This window comes from Equus przewalskii, chromosome 27, assembly GCF_037783145.1.
Source record: "Equus przewalskii isolate Varuska chromosome 27, EquPr2, whole genome shotgun sequence".
Taxonomy (NCBI): Eukaryota; Metazoa; Chordata; class Mammalia; order Perissodactyla; family Equidae; genus Equus; species Equus przewalskii.
In genome coordinates this window covers 11,693,115-11,719,544 of record NC_091857.1, presented here as the reverse complement: position 1 = coordinate 11,719,544, position 26,430 = coordinate 11,693,115, and the positions used below count along the sequence as shown (strand labels likewise).

Genomic DNA, 26,430 nt, shown 5'->3' with positions numbered 1-26,430 from the left:
CCTTTTACACAAATGAAAGGCAAATTTTCTTTTCTCTTTGTTCTACAAAGTGTTTGTTTTCTTTTTAGTAACTACTAGTAATTAGGAAAATCACCAGATATGTGTATGTCTCATATTGAAAATAGCTCATTATAAAAACATTTTTTACTATTTTTAAATGTATAACAAGGGCAGATAGATTGGGAAAATGAACCAAGTTTACTACAAAAGTGAATCTGTTTTTTAAATCTAGAATTTAACACAAAAGATATTGCAGAAACGGAAGATAAGGATGGATAAGAAAATGCTAGCAGCTTTAACAAACAAACCTGCATTCTGATTGGCTAAATTAAATGGAAGTTTCTTTGTTATTCATAGTCCAGTCTAATATGGGTTAGCAGAGTGGAGGGTGGGGTTTCTACTCCATACAGTTATTCGGAGAGTCTTCTCATCAGTGACTCTACCGTCTCTTAGGGGGTGAGCATCCTCCATCAGATCCCTTGTTTCTATCCAACACATTAGGAAAGTGAGAAAGTGTTAAGTATTGTCACAGCAGCGTATGGGTCAGGTCTGAAGGCAGAATGCATCATTTGTGCCTATGCCCTATCGGCCAATACTCAGTCACTTTGTTGCGCGTAACTATGGGGGAGTCTGGGAAATGTAACCTAATTTTCTGCCCAAGAAGAAAAGAGAAACTGTGGTATTCAAGTAACCTTTGGTTTGTAGGACTCTCACATCTAGATAATTTACAACTTACATCCCCGAAGTTACCTGAGAGGCTCGTAAAGTAACCCTTAGCCTTACATTGGCCATAATCATGAGTCACAAACTACTTTGTTCCTATTGACCTGTTTACATACATCATCTCAAATAATCTTCCCAAATATGTGACATAGACAATACTGTTGCCAACTAACAGAAACAGATACTCCAAAAGATTAATGCCTTACATAAGCCTACTGCTTACTTAGCTAGTAAGTGGCAGTGATGGTATTCAGACTCAGAACTTCAAAGACCATGCTCTTTCTAATATATTACAGTGCCATCATAACTAAAACACTGAAAATCACACATTTCTTTGCTGTGATATGCTGAGATTTACCATTTCTATTTTGAGTACAATTTATTTTTTAAAAGTCTTTGATTAGTCATTAGTGAGGTATGATATTGACATTAGAAATCACTGAGTTCTTAGTGTCTAAATTTCTTAATCTATTAAATAAACACCTAAATCTTTGCTCTTCAAAGACGTTATGATTCCATGAGTTTTAAGCCTATTTTAAAATGTGGATCAAGATTTTGTTAATTATCTCTGAGAGATCTAAATTGTCAAAACATGACTACTTCTAGAATAATCTTAGTCCAGATTTAAATGTATGTTTTAGTTACATAGGCCTTAGAATTAATTTTAAAATTGTCTTTTGAATTCAGCTTTCAAGTGGATTTTCAAATTAGTTTCAATACTTTAAGGGAATACATGAGTTTTATCCTTTCATGACGTTTTAATTATAGATACTAATCTCTATGAAAGGATGTTTCCATAATTGTAATTGTTTTATATAGTAGTTTGAATACATTACAGAAAGTTAAAGGGCATTTGATCAAAATAAGTTCCTTGGTAGAATATTAAGGATAATATTAAGGTGCATATTTTGAATCATGAACATTTGAATTTGGACAGTGCTGTAGAGGGAAGACAATTTGCAAATACCCTTTGCTGAGTATTGTAGTTGCTTTTTTTTCTTTTAATGAGACTATATTAAAACATGCTTTACCTAGATGAAGAACAGTTATTATGATTTCAACCACTAGCATTTGTATTAATACTTATTTATAAGGCAATAAATCAAGAAGCAGTTCAGAATCTATTCATAGTAAGTCAAAACATAAAGGAGGAATGTTCTTAATCACATTTCAAACTCATAATTTTCTTCTTCTTCTGAAACTTATAAAATATGCTTATCAATAATTGTGGCAGGCTCAGGACCCAACAAATGTTACCTGCCTTCAAAGGAATTTTCTAATTCTCTGTGCCTTTGGTATACCCTGTATGTATTCCTGTTTATTTTTGTATTAATGTTTACTAAAACTATTGTTTCTTCCATAGGGGGACGTAATGAAGTTGTCATTACTGAAAACAATAACAGCATAACTGAGCAAATCACCGATGTTGTGAAGCAACCAGCCTTTATAGCTGGGATTGGTGGTGCCTGCTGGGTAATTTTGATGGGTTTTAGCATCTGGTTGTATTGGCGAAGAAAGAAGAGAAAGGGACTCAGTAACTATGCTGGTAAGAGACTATTTCCAGCTAAGAAAACTTCTTATCTTTAGGAATGCGATGAAATGAAAGAAAAACAATGAAATGGAATAACAAGTGAGCGAAGGAATGAATTCATGTTTTTGGCTTGTTTTAAACACCTGCTCTGTAAAATGTCCTTATAAATAAGATGCTTCAATGCATTGCTCTTCACCATATCACATTATGACCATAAGGCCATCTTTTTGCTTGTGTCTCCAGGAAAGCATAACAAGAGCACACACTCATAAATACTTAACCATTTTTCTCAGCTCGTTCTTCAAAACACACAGGCATACACACAGAGACTTTGCATGCTATGAAGCCATTATTTGAGAAGTGGATTTAGTCAAGAGCATTATTAAAATCCACAGGAAAAAGGGAAAGATTTGAAATATAGCTTTTAGTATTTCAAGATGCAGATTACAATAGGAAATGTCCCAGATGGAAAATACAAACAAGCAAAAAATTTAACTAGAATTGGTAAGACTGGTGAGGCATGAATTAAGGAATTTACTAGTCACTTAAATAGGAGGTCTACTTTAAGGTGACCAATCAACATTTTAGAAGGAAGGAGAAAGAAAAGGAAAAGAAGCAGCAGAAGAAAAAGAAAACCCGAGATATTACCTGTAGGCAAAAATGTTTTTTTCCTGGAATCCGAAACAGAATTTCAAGGATGTCTAAAATTGTGGCCTTCAAAATATTTCAAAGGAAAAGAGAAAGAGTGAATGAGAGAGAAAATGATTGAAAGAATGAACTCAGTCCAGAGGCTATGTTCAATAACAATTTTACTTGCAATTCATTTGAAGTATTTTCTCTAACAACAATAATCATAAAAAGAAATTGTCTTGCAATTTTTCACACTTTCTAAAATTTACAAGGGAACAATTTTAATTTAAATCATCCTACAAGCACTTTAGAAATTTCAAGACATTTTATTCCATCTTCAATCTCTAATTTTAACTTTGGTAAGAGGCATAAATTTCTTAATAACTGATTTTGACAGAAGCTTCATTACTTGTTAAGCTTATAAGCTGTTGGAGCTTGTGAGCTTCTAAGCTGCTGAGAACATCTAAATAGTGCAAAATGGAAGGAATAGCACCTACTTGGTTGTCTTGCTTGTTATTTAACAGCATTTAAATATGATTATTTGACTATAACATTGTGGCTCATGTCCGTATCTTATGAAAATAAAGTTTATTAGGTACTAGTTAGAATAAATTCCAAGGACTAGAGAAAGTCATATAGTGTATCCATTGAAAGGGGCTTCCATGCTTTGTGACTTGCTATTGCTCCGCCATTCAAGTTCCTCATTGGTCACTGATGCCTGCTTCCTTATGCTTTGTCATCTAAGTGCTATGGCACCACACCAGTGAGGGATTCTTCCCAGAAAGGGATGCTGGGAGCTAACTGCTGAGTGTGAGAGTCTTGAACATTAACGATACTTTAATGCAACTTCTTGTTTGTAGTCCAGTCCTCTGCCTTCATTCTTCAAAAGTATTGTCTATCAATCCATCTGTTTAACCAATCACCTTGTTACATTTCATCTGTGACACACTCATATAAATCATAGAAAACGTAAGGCAGAACTGATTTAATTCAAGGGCTATTTTGTGTTTATCCCTTTGCTTGACTTCAGTTACAATAGTAAAAGATTGACTCTGCTGGTCACTTCAGTGCAAAGTGTTAAGAGACCCACATTTGGAATGCTGCATTTTCACTCTCCATACTTCATTCACTGACTCCTTATAAACAACAGGGCTCTCACAATTACCGGGTTTGTGCTTTTACTAAAAGTACATCAGACAGACTTATTTTTTCTTCTTCTCCTTTTTTCTTAACAGCAGTCCTTTGCAAAACCTGTGAATTTAATTTGAAAATATCTGTTGGTCTTTGAGCTGGACAAGAATACTCCGTTTCCTATTATCATTTCTCATTGTGATTGATCTCCGTCTGCTTGTAGAACTGCTAACTCAGAAGGTGCTATGCCCTTCAAACATTTTGGAATAAGGCCAAGCCAGAGAGCAGCCTTTCAAAACCTTTATTCTTAATTGATAGATGGCTGACTCTCAGAGTGGATTCACCTTCAGCTAGTAATTTGCCTTCCAGCAACTGCTGTTCTTTTCATCCACACGAGAAGCAAATGAAAATCCAAATCATAGGTTCTTAGCATTGCATATCTGACTTGGTGACGTTTTCCACAGACTTCCCTCCATAAGTAGCCTGTCTTCTACCTTTTAAAGTTTTCATATTCTTGTCCTTATACAACTTAGAGAATATGGGGATTTTAAGTGAGAATAATTAGTGGATTCTGTATTTATCATATGCTTAAATTTCTGATATTTCATGTATGAGCTAATGATCCATTTTAAGAGCCCAGAGATTTCGTACGGGGCTATTTTTCTCTGAAGCGTGTTATAAAAATTAAAGAAAATATACTGTACTTGTACTGGTTCTGTTTATATTTTGGTTTTCATAAAAATTTCCCTGGGAATCTTACGAATTTTACAACTATGTAAACTAAACCCAGTAAAGTTAAAACAATGTGATTTTACTCACAGGATGAAGAGCCTCACATTTTCACTACATGGTAATGTCTAAATAGTCTCAAAACTTTATTATTGATTCATGTAGCAGCAATAATTTTTTTCCAAGTGAACAAAAAGTCTACCTTAGGATCAGTATTTAAATTAATTTGTAACATAAGATACTTCGTTTATTTCAAAACCCAGTTGTGATCTTGGATTACACTTAAACATCTGATGTAATTTACATATATTAAGAGACTTACATCTAATAAAGTTAGACTGTCCCCAAGCAGAATTGTAAAGTAGGTGAAACTTGATTTCAGCACTCTCTTTTTCCTCTTCCATTCCAGGTTTCTTCTTAACCACTAGAGATAGAATAGGAAAGATTTTAACTAACGGAGAGACATATAAATCTCTGCAAGATGTCTTCCACTCCCCCTGTGTAGGCAAAAACTAACCCACTGCCTTTTGTTGTGGCTAGTCTTTGACTCTGCATCCTGTAGAAAAGTAAATTTGAATGGTTAGAAGAAAGGGAAAAACCCATGCTGCTCAGTGTTGATATTTTTCTTATGTGTCAAAGGATTTAACATATTTATCATAGAACACCTGTAGATTAACACCTTAGCTTGCAACAGCAACTATTGAGAATCCAATGAAAATTTAAATATTTAAATGATCTGAGAGGAGGATTTGGCCTGAATATGTTTTACTTCTTTACACAGCAGAAAGTAGAGATTTCCCAAAGCCAGAATTACCACTAGCTTCCTATTTTATTTTTTCATATTTATACTTTAATTATTCAAATTCTTCAGACACAAACAATTCACCACTGGTTTGCATGTGGCACAAAGAAGGGTGCTGGGACAAAAAAGATGTCCTCATATTTCATTTTCCACGTGAAATCATTGGATACTTTTCTGGAGCAACATGCAGTGTTATTTATCTTATTCTTCATTGAACACTAATACTCTACTTGTCACTGCATATGAGGTTCCTGTCCACTAGAAGAATTCACTACCTGACTTGTTATAGGGTGAAATCAAATTGTAAAGAGATTTGGGCAGACAATATGGAAAATATTAGATCATTTTGAATCTAGAGAAAATGATCATATATATAACAGTGTTTGTGAGTAGAAAAACGAACTGCAAAAGTCTGAGAAAAAAGCTAGATAGCTTTCATTTTCATGAGGATTCCATATAGCTATATTTTATAGAAATATATCTAATATATATCTGTATTATAATCCTCTTGAAGGATACATGACCCTTTTTAAACTTACATTGTTCATTTTTCTATTCAAAGTTTTTGTCGTCAACTTTTTAATAAAAGTAAACATATTTCCACTTTTAAAAGGGTGAGTTCTATTTTATGAATATTACCTCTGAGGATAACAGATTTTATGAATCTCAGTAAATATAAACAATTTAATGAGTGAGCAGATTATGAAATGCTAAACACTTCATGCATAGGTTTTAAAACGGTTGGTGAAACATAATTTATTTGACAAAACTGTCCAAAGACAGTTTAAGATTTGATGGAATTTTTATACTCTGATTATCTGGGCTGAGCTAATGCTTATTAAAAGAGGATTAATCTACATTCATGTTTGAAAAATTGCTTATCAGGAAAGGGAATGAGGGTTGGCTGGCAACGTTAAAGTTCCATTTGGAGTAGGAAAATGTGGTCCAGTGGAGATAGGCTCTGTGAAACCTTCCTCACCTCAGAATGTCAATTTACGACGTAGTTATGTTTCCCTTCCTTCTCAATTCCAGCAAGCATGAGATTAGGATTAATCCTGCCCTATAATAGTAGAGGTACTTTGTATATGATATAAACTTGCAAAATCTCTTTACCTTACATCCTTTGCAAATGTTGCAATAAACTCAAAATATTTAATGCAATTCTGAAACATTTATGTTTGTGGTGTCTGTAGAACATTTTGGAAACCTTAACACTATTCAGTTAGTTTTAGCTAAAAACTTCTATACGTTGCTCCCTGAACGTCTTAATTTTAGATGCTAGCAGAAACTTCTGGTAAAGATTCACAGTTATTTCAGATTTATGTCTGATAAGCACAAAGTTACCACACTGGGATTATCAAAATCATGACTAGAGCAAGATTATCCAACCACCTACCCACTCCTTCACTCTCTTGCTTTCAGCTTCAAGGTAGTTCAACGTCTCTTTGCAGTGTTGAAAAGCTTTTTCAAAACAGCTTTCAATTTGGTGTGGCATTTATTTGTATGCTCCTCTCTCTCTGCGCAAAAATCGCTGATCAAAACACCAAATGTAACTACTACTTTAGGAGTTCTAATGGTTCATCCTTATTTCTCGTCTGCTTTTAATCTCATGGTCTAATGGAACTCAGTTACTTTTGGTTTACTATTCTAAATGGAACAAATCTAAAAGTTTTAGAGCATGGGGTAAGAAGAAAACTTTAAAAAGTGCCCTCTTCTCTTCCTTAGTTTAAAGACAACTACGCAACTTTATTAGGACAAGGGTGTTTTCTTTCTTTCTTACTTTTTTTTCTGATAGAAACATACAAAATGGAAGATTCTCATGTACACCAAATGGTGTCTATAGGCCGTTTTAAGTTAGTCTTGTATTTTCATGATGTACTGTGTATTTTTGCCTTTGTATAGTTGATGTGCAGAAATATAGCCTTTGAAGAATTTACCCTTGCTTAGGATGTAAAAGTTAAGCACAACTCAATTTTCATGCCTCTGCTTCAGTTGTCCTTCTTTTTCTAATAGCATTTATTGCTCTGGCAGTAACAGAAAGTTTGGGTGGGGAGAAAAGAGCGTCTAAACTAGGGAGAAATACTTAGCTTCTCCCCACATGTCTTCTAAACAGCATGATCAGAGGTGTGCGCCTGCTAATTTGCATATTCACAATAATTTTCGCAATATTATCTTAACTCTCTTTTAGTGCAGTAAAACAATCGCTTAGTAGTCCATTAACAAAACCGCGTAACTAGAAAGTCAGATCCGACGGAAAGCTAATTAGCTGTACTGTTTTCACATTTTGTGGGTTTTTTCCTCTAATCAAGCCTTTATTTAATACCTTCAATGCTCAATTTTTTTCATTAATTGGTTCAGATTAATTCTTGTTGTTGTTGTTATTGTTGTTAAAAGCAGTTATTAAAGGGACTCAATGTGGTGTGGACACACTGCTGATTCCTGTTTCCCAGCACTGAAGTGAGCCATCAGGAAGCAGAGTAATGACAGTATTCTTTGATTTTCTCTGAGGAGCTGTCCATAGCCTGTCCTGGGCAGGTGCAAAAGTTATGTCAAAATTGTTTGATAATGCGTTTGCGATGTTACCTGAAAAATTGATAAGGCAGTGTACTTCAGGTGCCAGCAAGATGTTCCTCAAAACACTGCGTCACAAAGTCCTGATGGACCCCTGGAATTATTATATCAGCTGATTATGATGTCATGAGAGATACGTCATTAGATGACCTTAGGAAGGGAACTGGGGAACTGCATTTGGGAATTTACAAAATTTAAAGAGTGATCATATTTAACAGTGCAAACGTGAGGGACAGATAAATTATGGAGAGATTATTCAAATTAAAAAGTATTTACTATGTGTATACTTTAAGTAGCAGTGTCCTTAGTTTATTTAAAATATGCATCCTTTCTTAAAATTTTCATCTGTTTTTACCTTTACTCATTGAGTAAAGAAGTCATAGTAAATATAATCAATGTCTTCCAAAGATAGGATATGTTGGGCTCACATCTCAGAAATGGTATTTTTTGCTTCCTCCTCAGTGATTGGTTTAGTTAATCCGTGTTAATTTTGGTCATACGTGCAATTGTGAAATCCATAAACTTCTAAACACCAAATTTTTTCCACGATTTTCTAGTTCAGTTCTGGTGGCAAATTTGACCCAAACTAATATGAAACTATTTATAAATTTTATCCCACTAACCATGAATATTCACATTTCACTGCAAAATATTAAATAACTTTGAATATCGCTGCTGCCTTAGACTCTCTGTGGAGTATGCATCATATGACCTTTCTCAGATCTGAAACATTTTGATTTCCAAATATATTTGACTGCAAAAGTTTTGGAGAAGGGGTAATGGACATGAACTGATATTTATGTTCTTTGGCCCATCCATGAAACCCACTTTCATGTTGTTGGTTTTGTGGAATGGAATCTGGTGACTGGAAGGAGTGGATTCTCCAGCCTGTGGCTCTACTGGATGCTTATGGGTATTATTAATAAATTTCACAGTTTTATAAAGGACTTGAGTTTTGTAATCGTTACATACGATTGGAACATATTCAGTATCAATTATTTGAAAGTTTCATTTTCACGAGGATTGGATGATGAAACAAAGTACTCAATACGTTGTTCTCTATTAATTACAGTTCACATCTATTGTAATTGTAGTTGTTCAACTTAGAGTGCCTATCAGCGTCCGTAAAAGTGTCTGTGAAGGTCAGGAATATGTCGTCAATCAATACCTGTTTCACTTGTTTCATTGGAAGGATGATATTATCAGTTTAAACTGTCCTGTTTCAATTTCTAGTATGTGCATTTTGCATTATGCCTTCTAAATTAGGATACCCATTTAAGATTAAAAGTCCTGATTTGATAATTTCACGTTAATGCATATAGATCTTCCAATACCACTATATATATACCAATGGTAACCATTTTTGACCTCAAATACAAGTTGCCGCTTTGACTTAACCATACATTTAGCTTGAAGAATTTTAAAATATCTTAGTAAAATTGAGGCAAATGATGGCTTTGCTCTGGGCCATACCACTGCTTTTTACTCTCTGTAGAATTATGTTAATTATATTTTGTTAAAATTCCCAGAGGCATCAGTCCTACACTATGGGCCAATATGTAGTTGTTATTAATCGTAATTAATATTGACTACTTGTGTGTGTGTGTCTTTCTTTTTTTTACAGTTACATTTCAAAGAGGAGATGGAGGACTCATGAGCAATGGAAGGTATGCTAAGGGATTTTTTTTATTATTATTTTTAATCAGGACTGGGGAAACTCTACAGTAAGCGGCTATTATTATAATAAACGATCACTTATAAGTCTAAGAATTCTAGGAGGAATTAAATGACTTACCACAAGGTTTAATGATCTATCTGTTGTGCACTTTAGAGGAATCAAGTCCAGATGTTTCATATCTCCCAGATGCCCCTGAAGAAATTAGTAGTAAATATCACAAGGAATGTGTTCATTTGTTAGCAGGATGTTTATTGCATTAATTAGACATTAGCAAATGAAGTTGCTGTTGTTTAAGACTCCTTATTGGCTCTCGCTAAATTGCTGTGAGTGAACAATTACACATAATCGATCACAAAGTAAATGATTCATGGATGATGAATAGGCTGTGGATTGATAGAACTGGATTCCACAACTTTGGATACTCAATTGAAATTGATAAAAGCTGATAACAAACCCATATATCCTCATCTATTTTCCCTTTGCCAATATGGAGATTGTAATTAGGCGCTGGTAATAACTTCCAATCTCCCATTTAATCAATATTTTAGCAAAAAGAGATTAGGTCTAATGAGAGCTACTGGATGTAGCAAGAAAGCAGTTGAATCTTCTTATTGCAGTTTCCATAGAAACACATGTTTCTCTTAGGGGTTGTACCAGAAAGCGTCTATCAAAAAAAAAGTACAATGATTATAGATGTTGCCATTTCTTTGTAAATATGCTAATAATCTGGAAAGGAATCAGAATCCCCTCTTTTATAATAAAGATGGGAATTCTTTATTAAATATGACGTGAAGGAAGTTTTTTTTGTAGACCCCATGCACATGATGGATCAGATCACAGTGGATCTTTTATTACCTAAAAAAAATTTAATATACCCCTAATATTTTGCAATTTAGAGAACTTGGAAATGTGCTATTGATGGAACTGTATAAATACTGTTCCTTAATTTCCCTCAAGTTTCCTGTCTCTAAATCAGGCATGAGGGCTTATAACAGGGGTTACAGCCTACAGGGGACAGATAAATATGGGGGCTGCAGGAATCGAGGAAGCAATCGCCCAAAGTCCTGGAAGTGGCTGATACTGAGCAGTCACTCTGAGCAATTGTTCCCTTGAGGTGCCAATTTATCACCAGACCTTGTTTCGGGATCCTGCTATGTTACAGATTCTTACCCGTTTTCAGGGCAGATGACTGAATTCATTTGGATGTCAGCAGAATCCCGGGCAGCACTCCTCTGCTTCCGCTGACAGGGGTGGTCTATATATAGCCTTAGTGAACTGCTGAAGTTCCTTAATTCTTGAGACCCTACATGTTTTAATTTGAAGTGAATTAAAATCTTCTTAAATTTCTCAATCCATTTTAGTGCATGAGACAGGTGTCCAAGTGTCTGATTGAGCTCCACTGGTTGATTTCCTTTTAATTTCTGTTTTAGCCGTCCAGGTCTTCTAAATGCTGGCGATCCCAATTATCCATGGCTTGCTGATTCGTGGCCAGCCACGAGCTTGCCAGTCAACAATAGCAATAGTGGCCCAAATGAGATTGGGAATTTTGGGCGTGGAGGTAAGTTATGTTTTTCAAAACTTTATTATTTGTTATTTATTTTCCAGCTTTCCTAGATCTTTTTAAAAAGGCACACTAGAGAATATTTTCTTCCGTAATTAAAATTACTGAAGCACGTGTGCTGTACATTTGCTAAATGTTTTATTATAAAACTACTGAGTCTATATTACCTGGAGTAAAACTAAGCTTTTCAGGATGTTGTTACTAACCAGGAAGATAAATATTCATAATACATTTAGTTTTTAGAGCTATTATACAAGATTACTAAAATCAGGAACTATGCTGCTAACTAGGGCTTATGATTTTGGACCAGTCATTTCACTCCTCTAAGTTTCATTCAACATATATTTATTGAGCATGTCCTGTGTACCTGGCACTATGGCAGATGGTAAAAATATTGTCTATAGAAAGAGAGATGGCCCTTACCCTCATATATCATATAAGGAGTAGACACTTCATCAATATAATGACATGTTGTGAGAGAACTTTTCTGTAGTTCTACAGTTGATAACTGGTGCCCCCAATGAAAGGCAAAAAGGTGCTAAGTACCTGACATGCTAAAGTCTCCAAAATTTGTTGCCAGGGTCCTCTCCATAGGTCTTTATAAGGAAACAGATTGGACCTACTGTAAATAATTACCATCTCCTCTCCTCCACCTTTTCATCCAGTCAATAGGAGGGCAATCCGTTTAGAGAAAGAGGAGACTAGAGAAGTCTGTGGCCCCAGTGTTTAGTTTGGCAGACGTATATTTTCTATTAGCAAAAGATTGTGCAGACAGTAAATGGACTGGAGCTGTCTTGCCAGTACCTCATATGGAAGAGCTGCCCTTTGGGAGTAAGAAAGTTCTACGAATGGAGTGTTATTTAAGTTGATATCTGAAGGAAAGGTAGGGATTAATCAAAAGTATATGGAGGAGAAACTACCGTACTTTAAGGTCGAGAAATAAGAGAGACATTGACCTATTGAGAAATGTTAAGAATTTCTTAATGACTTGAGTATAAAGTGTGAGACAGAAGAGGTGGTAGGAAATGCAGAGGGACAGATAATAGAGGGCCTTCAAAGCCACAGAAGATTTAAACTTCGTCCAAAGGGTAATCAGATGCCATTGAAGCATTTATAAGAGGTGAATGCTAGGATCCAAGTACTGTTTTAAGTCATGCAGTCTGTTGCTGGGTAGAGAATAGAGTTAGAGTGGAAAATTGGAGTGATTAATTTGGAGACTAGTGCTGTCATCCAAGAAAGTTTGGATGAATCCACTGAAGGATTTCTACACTTCTAAGCAGAATTAATGCAGGAGACCCAGGGCTGAGTTTAACTATTGAGTCTGTTATAAGCCTCAGTAGTGGATTTCACATGTATGAGTGTGTAGACATACTGACTTAGAAGAATAATCATGGATACTGGTATTTTCTCTTCACGAATTAGATACCAATGCATGTTTGAATATAATTGAAATAATGTTTCAAAATATTATTCAAATATTCAAATATATTCAATATTATTTCAAAAATAATAAAGTTACTCACCATTGCATAAGTCTGCATTCTGTCAACAGCAGCTGTAGGAAGGGGATTCCCTCCTGTTCTCCAAGTAAAATACAGAAAATAACCATCCCTACCTCACAGGGGTGCAGTGTGGATTAAATGGATGACTATGCATACAGGTTTAGCACCAACCTGGACATACAGTTAGTGTCCAATAGGCACCGTTGGAGTTAATGAGAGAATAGAAAGTAAGTGGTATGACTTCTCAGCTCCTTTCTTACCCTCTGTAGTCCAGTGCACACCATTTAGGATTCTCACTGGCCAGGGGCCTCTGAAAGTGGCTGCCTCCCCTAGCTGACCAAACTCTGAGCGTATCCATGGGTAAGTTCTATGCCTGAGCATAGAACACTGCTCCCTGCTCTACCCAGACTGATTTTGGCAAAAGAAATCCTGTTCCCAAAGTTTTGATGAGTCAAGAAATAGCTGCCCCTTTTACTTGTTTTTGTATTGGAATAGCACACCATTCTATCTTTACATCAAGAAATAAATGCCTAAAGATGAAGAAAATGTTTTGGTTTGGGTTTTTTTTCAGTTAGACAACAGGCTACAATAACATCTAAAATGTCTCAGTCTAATTTAGCCAAAGGGTACACTTGTAGATTTTCAAGGTTTTTCTTCCATTTCCACCTCATTTTCATGATATGAAATATTTCACAATGAACATCAAAACCAAGACAAAGTTTTTGCAGAGTTGATGGTATCTCTTTTCAGTGTGATAGGCCTTTTAAGCATTTACTATGTACCAGAAATAGTTGTAATTTTTGGTGCATTTCATTTCCTTCACACAATAAATGTATGACATACCTAATCATATTTTCATTTTAAAGGTCGTGAAACTAAGGTTTATCAAGATGAATAACTTGAGATCTGTGTGTAGAATGCAAGTCTAACAGATTTGAAAGCCTAGGTTCTTTTATCTACACTGCTCTGTAATTCTAAGGGTGGAATTCTCATGTATGCTTGTATAACTATATTCACTTAGAAGAATAATCATGGATACTGACATTTTCCCTTTAAGAATGGAATGCCAATACTTGTTTAAATGTATGAAAATAGTATTTTGAAAAATAAAGTTACTAATTATTGCATAAATCTACATTTTTTCAATACAAACTATAAAAAAGGAATTTAACTAGTCAGTGAGTGCTTACTCTCTGCAAAACACTAGTGAGGAATTATGGAAATCCAGACATAAATTCCATACGTCCCTGTCCTCAGGTAACTTATGATGGTATGAAGGAGACAGTCATTCATACAGGTAATTGTACCAATGAGAAAGAAAGAAATGGACAACAACCAAGGAGCTGAAAACTGCAGAATGAAGCATGAGTAATTCTGACTGGAAGGAAGGATTTCTATAATTCATAACTTTCAAACACAAATGTTAACAAGTGTCAGTCAGACAACCTAAAGCTCCAAGGATGGGTAGGTGTGGACTGTGAGAACTGCAAAATGGAAGGTCCTGCCGAAAGATGGCAGCACCTATTCAGGTCCAGGCTGTTGGGAGGAAGACTGGCCTAGACTTCCAGACCATCTGATGTGATAGGATGGCCCCCCACATCCAGATATTCATGCATAATCCTGCAATATTTCAATGTTGAGATATAATTCAATTCATTTTTGAAAATGTAAGAGTGATCAAATAATACGTGAAGGAAATATGCAGCCCAGAAATCAATGTGGAAGCACTTAGACTTGAGGACTGACTGATTTCCTCTAGCAGGGAGAGAGAGATTCCATTTCTAGAACCATTAGATTCTTGGACTGCTTTTTTCCATTTTTAAACATTTGAGTACACAACCACTTCAAAACCTCATGATTGAAGTGGCTCACCATCTAACTCTAAAGCTTTGGGGAGCCTCAAGGTCAAGGTGTTGGGAAGGTGGGGCCTGTGTTGGAGAGACATGTCTATGCAGTTGATATGCATCAGTGAAAGACATGGTGGAAGTGGCAGAAACAGAACTCTGAAAACGTCCCCAGAGTGAAGGATCTATCTTCACAATTTTGATAAAGGGTCTATTTTCACAATTTTGAGATATTATTCAATAATAAAAGTTTTTGAGAATAAAAATGATACTGACGTGCAGATGAAATATGCTTCATCATCAAATTTTCTCATTAGTTTCTAGCTAAAAGCAGGAAGGAGAAGAAAGTAGTTATGAAAGTCTCAAGTCAAAAATCAAGCTTATGGGGCTGGCCCCGTGGCCGAGTGGTTACATTCCCGCACTCCGCTTCGGCAGCCCGGGGTTTCACCAGTTCGAATCCTGGGCCTGGACATGGCACCGCTCATCAAGCCATGCTGAGGCGGCAACCCACATGCCACAACTATGAAGGACTCACAACTAAAAATGCACAACTATGTACCGGGTGGCTTTGGGAGAAAAAGGAAAAGTAAAATCTTAAAACAAATAAATAAATAAATAAAAATCAACTTTACTTGCTTAAACAACTTTGTAAAATATAAATTTGAATATGTTTAACAATCTCACTCACATGCATTTAAAATATTTACTTCAATAAAGTACATATCCACTTAATTGTGAAACAAGTTTGATTCCAGACTTGAAAAGCTTCAGAAAGACCTAAATTATACAGCATAGAAAATACATTGTAAATGTCTTCTTATTGTTGCTAAAGAAGATAGAGTTTTTCAGTTTTGTAAAATTCCAAAGCAAAATAAAGATTTTTATAAAAATCCTTATGCAAGCGCTATTCAGTATCATCAAATCTAAAAGTTTTAAGATATTTTTTTTTTAAAGATTTTATTTTTCTCCTTTTTCTCCACAAAGCCCCCCAGTACATAGTTGTATATTCTTCGTTGTGGGTCCTTCTAGTTGTAGCATGTGGGACGCTACCTCAGCGTGGTTTGATGAGCAGTGCCACGTCCACGCCCAGGATTCGAACCAACGAAACACTGGGCCTCCTGCAGCGGAGCACGCGAACTTAACCACTCGGCCACGGGGCCAGCCCCTAAAAGTTTTAAGATATTTTGACTAACTTTCTATTCGACTTCCTCTTTGCGTGATAAATTGATTTTGGTACTGAGATAATTTGGCTTATTACTTAGTATTATAGTACTTACTATAACTAGTTGAAAATTTTCTGTTATGAAGAAACCTTCATAATAGAAGATTTGACTTGGAGTCCTATAGATTATTAAGGAACATACTATAATTGGGTTCACTTTAACTCTACATGATTAAAAATAGTGTTACTTAGTGATTTCTTTATTTTTTTAGATTCTAGTATCTTTCTTTCTTCCAAATAGGGGAAATAAGAGCTCAGGAGAGAGGTGGCAGTTTTGAATTATAAAGCACCATGTAAGGATAATTCAGCACACCAAATGATAAATGGACTGATTGAGATTCAGTGTTATTCCTAAAAGTTAATTTTACTCTTGCTGTATTACAACTTGAAACTATAATTCCTCACTCCTAAGAGTTGGTAGCATAAATTAAGCTCACTGATCACTCAGATCGCTTTTTCTATAGTTAAATCCTGCTGTATTGTGAAAATGACTTATTCATGAAAACTTTCCTTTGTTATTCCAAGAGAAAAAAACTCACACACACATTTGCTATCATCAGTTGCACTCCATTTCTGGAGCTGTGGAATCAAATCTGATAAAAGACAAGTTGAAACTTCAGAAAAATTTACCTCCTAGTTTGGATAGTATAATTTTGGAAATTTTTTCGTCTATTCAGCAGTTGTATTCCATGTCCTTTGGGATAAAGTGGAAAAGGATGTTTTCCTCTGTGATTTGTAGATTCACTCTTACCACTGCTTTTGGGAAGAGCCAACGATGTCATTGGTTCTAAAACAGAATGAACAACTGAAGGTATTTTCAGTAGTTAAAGATCCCAAACTTCTCATTCATGGTTGAGGAAAGTGGGGGAAGGAGTGTGTTGGGCAGTGAAACGTGAAGGACGAGCGGGAAGCCTGCCTGTCACCGAGGCTGATAGCTTGTACATCATCTACCGTTCATTGGCTCATGAAGCCTATCTCAGCTGAAATGCAAACGTGCGGCATGACACATTTATTTTTCATCTTCAATCCTGATAGTTTGGGGCTTCCTGTGCATCATTAAATTGTTTCATTTCCCTATGTTCACCACAGATGTCCTGCCACCCGTTCCAGGCCAAGGGGATAAAACAGCAACGATGCTCTCAGATGGAGCCATTTATAGCAGCATTGACTTCACGACCAAAACTACTTACAACAGTTCCAGCCAAATAACACAGGCTACCCCATATGCCACGACACAGATCTTGCATTCCAATAGTATACATGAATTGGCTGTCGATCTGCCTGATCCACAGTGGAAAAGCTCAATTCAGCAAAAGACGGATCTGATGGGATTTGGTTATTCTCTACCTGATCAGAACAAAGGTAACAATGGTGAGTCAGTTTCTTATTTCCTGAGGAGTTGTTTTCATATCATTTGTGCATGAGATAGAAATTAGTATTTGTTGTTCAGTTTAGTGATTCATTACCAGGTTCACTACCTAAACTAAAAAAATGTATCAGCATGTATTCAGTACCTTGCACAATCCCTACCACCACCACCACCACCGCCACCGTCACTACCACCACACACCAACACCAATCGGTTTCATCCTTTTAGCTCTTTTTCAGTAGAGTGATGAGTAATCCATCTCGACTTCCATTAGGCAGGGTAGACAAAACATTCTTCCCCTGTCCTACAACATCTGCTTCTGAATTGCTAACTGCATGTTCTGCATGGGCTTGTGCTGTGAACTAATCACATGATGCCACTATGACCTCTGCCCTTTAACCCTTAGCCTTACTTTACATCCCTGACTACCGATTGGCTGAGGGATTGTCTAATAGAATGCCACACAACCAGTCACAGGATTTCAGCACCACCAGCTCTCACAACAGCTCAGAGAGGAGTGGCAGTCTCTCAGGTTGGTCTCATCACAGTAAGGAGAAATATTTGTTTGTCACCAGCATATGACCTGTGTTCCTAACAACCGTGAAGAAGTACTGAATCACAACTCACTGTCAGGCATTTCTCTCTCAAATGACAGTAACAATTTATCCTAATAAAATCATGCTTTGGGGAGGGGGATAAAAATTACTATCACTCTTTATGTACTAAGTGTATAAGGATATATTTATTTAAAAATAGTGCCATTTTACTAAACACTATTCATTAAAGAGCAGATGAGTTTTATCAGTCTTAAATCCTATTTAAGAGTCAAGAGAACGTTACAATAAAAAGATCATACAGAAAAGTGAACCCTGTGACATGGACGTGAAATGATGAATTCAACTAAAATGCAAATGATTTTAGGGATTTTCATAATATTAGGATTCCAGTGATCTCACTTCCATTTTTGGACAATCTTTCTAAGATATCATGTACAGTCATGCATCACTTAATGTCAGCAATATGTTCCGAGAAATGCATCATTAGGTGATTTCATCCTTGTGCAAACATCACAGAGTATACTGAAGGGGAACAAAATTTGGCATCCCAAAATGTGTCTCTTTAACATAAGGATTATTTTGTGCTGATTATTTTTAAGAAACTAAAGATTCGGAAAGTTTTTCTTGTTACCTCCCCCTTAACTGCCTAAAATAATTCAGATAAAAAAGCATGCCTCGGGAAGTGAGCTATCACCTTAGCATAACATGAACTAGGTGGCAGACAGGGAGGAACCTAGAAGAGCCTGTTTGTTGGGCTCCCCTCTGTTCTTCTGTTTCTGTGTGGCCAAACACTTGCCTTCCAGACGTTTGCTCCTTTTCCCCTACCTGTGAATTGTCTTCTTTCCCTTCGAAGTCCCTGACTCTCCTCACCCCCAACATCTTTTGTCTTTAGCTGAGGATGGTATTTAAGGTGAGGGCTTTGGCCATTTTGGCAAGTTACTTGGTTTTCCAGGGTTTCTCCCATGTATACATGTTAGTAAACTTTGTTTTTCTCCTTTTAATCTGTCTCATGTCAATTTAATTCTTAGACCAGCCAGAAAAACCTAGAAGGGTCTAAAAAAATTCCTTCCTCCCCTAAAGCACTTACACAAACCTAGGTAGTGTAGCCTACGACATACCTAGGCTATCTGGTACTAATCTTATGGGACCACCATCATATATGTTGTCCATAGTTGACTAAAACGTTATGTGGCACATGACTGCAATAGGATTTATTATCTCTTGAATGATATTATTTAGAAAAAGGTGCTGATATCATGCTAAAGAAGAATGTTAATATGGGTCATTATTCTTCACATTTAATTTTTTTTAAATGCAGTCTTTCATATTGATAATTCTTTTATGCTATAAATTTTAATATATGTTAAGATATATCAGCCAAATTAACAATCCATAATGTGGGTATTGTATAGCACATGTAGAGAAAACACATTTTCTGGACAGAAATATATACTGATCATAATGACCATCAGTGATATCCACCAGGCCCAAGGCTCCTTACCTCTAAAATGAGGAGGTCATAATAGCCACACTCTGACTTCCAACCATAACATGTACATTGTATGACTGACGCCTTTATCTGCACATTTCTAATTGATTCCATCACCTTATTTGCTTAATTATTTTATATTAATGATATTCTCTTGGTTTTTATGATTTTTTTTTTAACTACACATTCTTAGTAAAGGATTATAGTGTATTGTATGGCACAGGCTACCGGGCATCAAGGCCATTAAGAGTTAACTCTTTTACGTCATTAGGGTAACATTGACTAAAGGACTTTTCCTCAGGAGATAGAACCCTTTCACTCAGAAAATGTTAATGCTTTCTTCCCTCCAAAATGAGCCATTTGCTCTTCTTACCTATTGGCAGAATTAGACACATGATAGAATCCAGAAAATTTTAAACATCTGTTATGAATTTAAACTGGCTTAATAATATAGGGAAATTTTTTGAATAACCTTATATGTCATTTATCTGTCGTTTATTTATAATGAGTCCCACAATTGTACTGAATAATTAAAAAGTAATTTATCCTAGGCTTATTTTGTTCAAGATATGTAAAATCTCAAGCAATATACTTATAAAAAAAATCTGTGTACTGTAAGCCACAGGTTACATAAGACCTTCTGTGAATCTTTCATTAAATATTCTGTATATATTGCTTGCCACCGAGTTTTAAAAGTTATCTTTTGAGTAATTGTAAGCAGAACCTGATTTACAATGGCGCATACTGCTTTTTTGAATCCATTAGTCTCCTGAGTGACATTTATATATATCTACGAATTATATTAATGACTTCATCTACATTTGAATACAAAATTACTTAAATCTGTGATAGAAAGCATTCTTTAGGAGGAGAGAGTAAAATGATTATTCCCTTTTCTGGTTCAGTCCAATTGAGTTTAATGTTACAGAGTTTCTGGGTTTTTTTCTAATCATGGGTATGTTTCCAAGGCTCAAATTTAAGATCAAACTGCCGTATAGATATCTAATCATATCATATTATAAGATTTTCTTAATTTGTGTGCAGTAGTGAAACCAATTTAAAATAATCACAGCAATAAGTAAAATTGGACGTTTCTGAATTATTTCAGTGAATTTCTCATCCTCTTTGAAACACTTTTATAATTTATTCAATACATAAGTCTGAGCAGTTATGTTAAATCCAACCATTAAAAATATAAAAGAAAATTCAAATCTTTCAAAATAGTATCTGCAGTCATAATTATATATATGTACATACATATACACACACATATATAGCACAATATCAGTAGCAATAACTAAATCTTTTTATACGGTACTATTTTTTAAAAATAGACTGTAAGTGTAACTAATCTGAAAATGAGCTGTTTTCATAATTTTCTTTACATAAAAGTCATTTGTTCAGCATAAATAAATATAAATCCAAATATTTACATTTTGAGTTGAAGAGAGATGAGTCAAATATGTTTTCAAGTCTTCAAAATATGTTCTAAAACATAGTTGAGGCAGTTCTCACCATCAAATGCATTATGTTGTTTGGTTGCAGGTAATGCCAAAAGACTGTGCCTCACTTAGCTCAAGGTCTAGATCTCGGATGGAGAATTTAATTTCCTTAGCTTATGTCATATGCCCACCACCATGCTAAGAGCTCACGTCTTAGCTCATTGCTAGGAGAAGACAAAGCATATTGATTGACAGTCCTACCAAGACTGCCCACAATGACAGACCAGAAATTTCTCCCAGAGAGGGAAAAGTGGACATTGGATGAAAAGCTGTCGCAAATTTCCCCTCTGAATCAGCTCATTTTTAAGTCTACTGTTTGGACAAATTAATAATGATTTTCTTGACCTTAGGCAAAGACTTCAACAGAGTTGAGTTTAGAGTTCCAGAAATAGTCATTTCCAGTAAAGCTGCTGCATTCTAAATTTTTTTCTCTTACTGTGTGAATATGGACCACATAACACTCAAAAGAGAACCTCGATTTTCTCATCTATAAAATGGAGACATAGGACTTAGCTATTTGTGTCACTCACAAATGTGGTGATCATATAACGTTTCTAAAAGTGCTATACAAAGTGAAAAAAGCATTGCACATACATAAATATATAGGGAATAAAGGAGGCACAAATAGGGAAAAAGCTATGAAGAACATATGACCCAACCCATTCACTTTTAAGTATTGAAATATAATTCTAACACAACAAAGATAAATCCTTGCTTGTGATTTTGGTGAGTTATCATGAAATAAAGGACTAAAGCTTATCCAACTTACACACAAAAATTACAGACAAATTCAAGCAAGTGTATTATTCTTATTCTGAGAATCAGGCTATCTCTGGGGTACTCATTGGGGTTGGAGGCATTGAGCGTGGCAAAGTCTTTAGAAACAGTTAGAACTAGGTTGGCTTTGAGATAGAGGAGATGGAAAAGAGTAATAATGACTGGCATTTACTGAGGATTCTGTACCTTCTGAGCCCTTTACGTGCATTCTCTCTTATAATCCTCAAAATAACCCAAAGAAGTAGTAACTTTATATCTGTTCTACATGTGTGGAAATTGAGGTGATGTCTATTGAGTAACTTATCAAGTCAGTGAGAAGCTAGTCCTCAAACCCAGAGATTGAATTCTGATCCTCAAAGCAGAAGACACCTGCTCTCCTTTCTCTTAATACCTCACATTCTGCCAAAGATAACAAGTGAAAGGACAGGTGAAAGCGCCTTGTTGGCAGGATGTGCTTCTAAATATGTGTGCACATGTGTGCATGACCTAGAAAACAGACGTAATTCCATAATCCACAATGGTGCATTTGCCCAGTTTAACGGTTTCATCACTTTCTGGCACTCACATAAGTTATAATTAAATTACATAATTTTCTGAATTTGCTGATGCAGCTTAGTTATTGGTAGAAGAAAGCAGATGAGGTAGACTTCTAGTGATGTCTCTATTGCTAGACAGCGCTGCTACAAATATTTGACACTCATAATTTTTAGTTTTAGAGAGATCAAGTCCAAGGGGTCAATAACATTTTTTGGAAATATGGGTATACACTGTAGCAGGAGTGAAAGAAGTTACTTAGATTCCCCTGAAGCATTCTTTGTCATTCTGCTCAAGAAGTGCTCCTTCCTGCATCCAGCTGTGAGCCATTTAGGAAGAAACCTTATTTACTTAATTTTGGAAGAGTGAGAACTACTACATTATACAAATGATAAGTTTTATTGTTATATTTCATTAAACTCCAATAATTCCAGATATGGCTCATATGCTACCGAGTTACTTTCTGCTCATGTTTTGTGCATGAATTCATTTGTATTACAATAGTACTGAAACTGATTACTGTATTTCCATTAATTTTCCCCCCTTTTTGGAATTTTAGGAAATGTTACACTTAAAACATCTGGGAACTGCTCTCATTATATGCAAAAATAGTTGTGCCATTCATTAGTTAAAAATTCTATAAAACATATCATTATGAAAGATTTACAAGCAGCCTCCAGATTATAGTTGATTGATTTTTATCAGTTATTTTTGAGAGAAAACTGTTACTCTCCTGGATTAATTAAATTGAGTAAATTCTAATGGAAAAGTTTAGTCTGTATCCTAAGACACTGCATTTTCCACTGAGAGAGATTATGCAAAAGAGCATTATGAACGCACTAAAATCTGACATTTGAAAGAATTTGTTATGGCCCATTATTTCATCTAACAATGAAAACGTGGAGGCAGCAGACGTGAATAAATCAATAAATGTGCTTTTCTACAGCAGCCATGTTTTTGGTTTATTCAGCTCTCAGTTAATGCATTGGGAAAGAAACAATATCATTTTGAGTGATTTATAAAATGTTTTTCTGATTATATCATTTCATTGTTTATAGCTTTTAACAAGTGTAACATACTGATTCTGGTGTTTTGAAAACATAAATACATATTCCCATCTGATGTACTCTGTTTCTTATGATATTTGGTCTGTCTGAATAAATGCATTATTACTTTCAGGTGGGAAAGGTGGAAAAAAGAAGAAAAATAAAAACTCTTCCAAACCACAGAAAAACAATGGATCGAATTGGGCCAATGTTCCACTACCTCCTCCCCCAGTCCAGCCCCTTCCTGGTACAGAGCTGGAACACTATGCAGTGGAACAGCAAGAAAATGGGTAAAAATGTTTTGTATGCCAACAGAATGCTCAGGGCTCTGCTCCCCTCTCTAGTGTGCATTTTTGTCTTTATCCTGTGTTCTCTTACTATTTTTCCTTACCCTTTCCCAGCCTGTTCATTGCTTCCCCCTCTTCTATTGTTTGCACCATCTATATATTTTTAGCCGATAAGTACAACACAGCACACATTGAGGACCTAGAATCCTTGGCCGTCAAGTGCCTTAGATTGTCTGCAATCATGGTAATGCAGCCTCCATTTATAATATTGCTTGTTAGTTTGAAAGCAAGTACCCACAGCTCTGTGAACTAAAGAGCCACTCCTGAGAAGAGCTGAAAAGGGAATTAAAATAACCTTCTTCATCATCCCTTGCAGTTGCCTAATGACTTGATGTCTGGCCATAGCAGGGCGCCCACTGTCGAGCTCCATCACAATGGGATAATTGTAGGGACCTGGCCAGTGGGTATAACTTTAATCATCAGCTTTGATGGGAATTTAGGGGCCGCAACAATAAAAGAGGTTCAAGCCAATGCACACTCTGTAACAAAACCTTTTTAAGTTAGAAAATTTCCTTTGAGGACCTTTAAATGTGACCAGTTTCCTTATTCTTTCCCCAACATCTCGCAAGTTAGTTTGCTTTCCTCTGTTAGTCTAAGTGTTAATTGATTTTAATGCAAAAAGACATTGATGCTTCCTATTCTCTAATCCAAAAAAAATACGTCAGAAGAAGCATAGTCAAGTCTCTTTTTTTATTTTAATAATTTCTATCTGCTCTGTCTTCCTCACAATTCCCAGGTCATCATTGCTTTTGCCTGAAACTGAAAAATACTGAATAAAGACAGTTTTTCTTTTTTCAAGTTTTTCTTTGTTTAGAAATATTTAGATGTTAAAATACCTCAGTTTATTTGAAGAAAGGTTTCATTTTCTGTCTTGTTTCACATAAAGGTAATATGTACATGCTTATAAATTTTTTCTCTTCTCTTTTCCTTTTTACATAACTGCTGTCTTTGAGGTATCCTGATTAATTTTCCTAACTAGCTTTTTATGTCACAGCATTTGCTACCTTCAAAAGAATGCATTTGCGTTTTCTTCTGGTTATATAACATGCATACATATATACTATATATATGCATTATACATACAGATAGATTAATAGATAGATATGCATGTATATACGTATGCATACCTCTGTATTTTTTTCTATATACCTTTTTCCCCCCAAAGGGCTTCATTTACTTCTGTGGGATTATAGTTCCCATATATGTGCATATCATTATTATTTTACTTTTTAAAAATTGTTCACATTTGAAATAGGAAATTGAGAACACATCCTCCTTCTCTGATTTTTAAAAAAATAAAATTCTGCACGTGATCGATCTTATGCACTACATATCAATAATATAAATGTGTCAGTGTCACATGGATGACATGGAACATCTATGAAAAACCAGAGATCTGTATTCCACAAGAAAAGATTATTACAGGGATTACAAACCTGCATTTTAAAGGCTATGGTCTGAAAATGGCGACATGGAACTTGTAAACTGGAAGAGAATGTAGTGCTGTTAAACATTTATAAGCATAAAGTTTTGAACTCAGATCATGTAAAAATTGTAAATAATTTGGAATCTTTCTTTTTTCTTTTCTTTTCTATTTAAAAAATACATAGACTATAATAATACCTATTACTCGTTGAAATAAAACTAGTGTAATTCATTCCAAATAAATGCTAAACTTCTCACTTGATTTTGTTGCCCAGCAGTAGAATTGGAAATATTCATGCTAAATGAAATAATACATGTTAATGCAGATTTTTATTTTTGATACAAATTATTTTCAAAACATTAGTGTATAAACTATTTTTATCTATTTGGGGATTTTTTTAATATTCAGCCAGAAGTATGATATTAGAAATTCTTTTCTTGTAAAAGATTTCTTAAAATCCATTTGATATTTTAGATAGGTAAAGGATATATATATTCAAAGTCTTTGTGGCATATAGTTTAGTTCTTATTTACCTTTTTAGATATTTGCCATAGTACCTAGTATTTCTTGAAAAAAATTTCTGTCTCTTAACAAAGATAGTAGTTAAGTCTTAACCCATCAGTAAACTGACTGCAAAATTCAATTTCCTTATTTTCTGGACTCAGTTTTTTAAAGACTAAGGCTTGAAAGTTCTTATTTCAATTGTTTGTAATGAAAACTTATTTAAAGTCAATATGATAAGAATAAATTAAAATTAGTAGATTTGGGATGATTTTGTTCATTTCCTGATATATTCTTTACACTTTCGTGTGTTCTAACGTGAAAAGCTTGTAATACTGAAAAGGGGAAAGATTTTTGAACACTTCTTAGATTATTTATACTCTGCTATTCATGATGTTAACATTGAATATTTTCCAGAAGGAGTTCTGTAGAATTGTTTATATGCCTTGATTTGAAACTTATGCAGGTTTAAGGTTTTCTTGAAACTCTAGAAGTTACCTTTTCATTTTTAATAGTTTTCATTTCTAACAGTCAAAGCTTCTTCAACTGCACTTCTTACTGTCATAGTTTTTGCTTTTGTTGTTTTTAATGTATCATAGTAGAGAACTTATTCAACACATTTTTTTTTAGTACTTAAGAAGTGTTAAGCCCAGTGCTAGGAAGGAAAGCAACAGAGGTAAAAGAAACAAATACAATTAATAAGGAAGATCTGATCCCTAATTTAGGAAGCTCACAAGAGTGGGAGATGGAGACTAGAAACCACACACACACACGTACACACGCACATGTACCTACATTATTATGTATGACAAGCCCTATGTGAGCAATGTGCACAAAATAATAATTTGCACACAGAAGAGGATAATCGTGTATGCCAGGTAAGGCTGGGGAAATCCTCTAAAAGTTGAGTTTTGAGGTGAATCTTGAATCATTAATTCACAAATAATACTACCTAGAG

General features: G+C 35.1%; 1 protein-coding gene across 36 annotated transcripts in view; it reads left to right on the top strand.

Moving 5' to 3' along the window:
* The window catches only part of ROBO2 (roundabout guidance receptor 2), a 1,565,981-nt gene that overhangs the window by 1,502,380 nt on the left and 37,171 nt on the right, over positions 1-26,430 (top strand). For 18 of the 36 annotated variants that reach the window (XM_070597581.1, XM_070597580.1, XM_070597565.1 and 15 more), the window contains 6 exons: positions 2,087-2,269; positions 9,742-9,784; positions 11,226-11,353; positions 17,014-17,295; positions 17,700-17,825; positions 23,332-23,488. In XM_070597581.1, coding sequence (XP_070453682.1) covers positions 2,087-2,269; positions 9,742-9,784; positions 11,226-11,353; positions 17,014-17,295; positions 17,700-17,825; positions 23,332-23,488 — 919 coding nt within the window. The remainder of the gene's footprint in view (positions 1-2,086; positions 2,270-9,741; positions 9,785-11,225; positions 11,354-17,013; positions 17,296-17,699; positions 17,826-23,331; positions 23,489-26,430) is intronic. The other 18 variants (XM_070597586.1, XM_070597587.1, XM_070597572.1 and 15 more) reach the window with 1 other exon arrangement.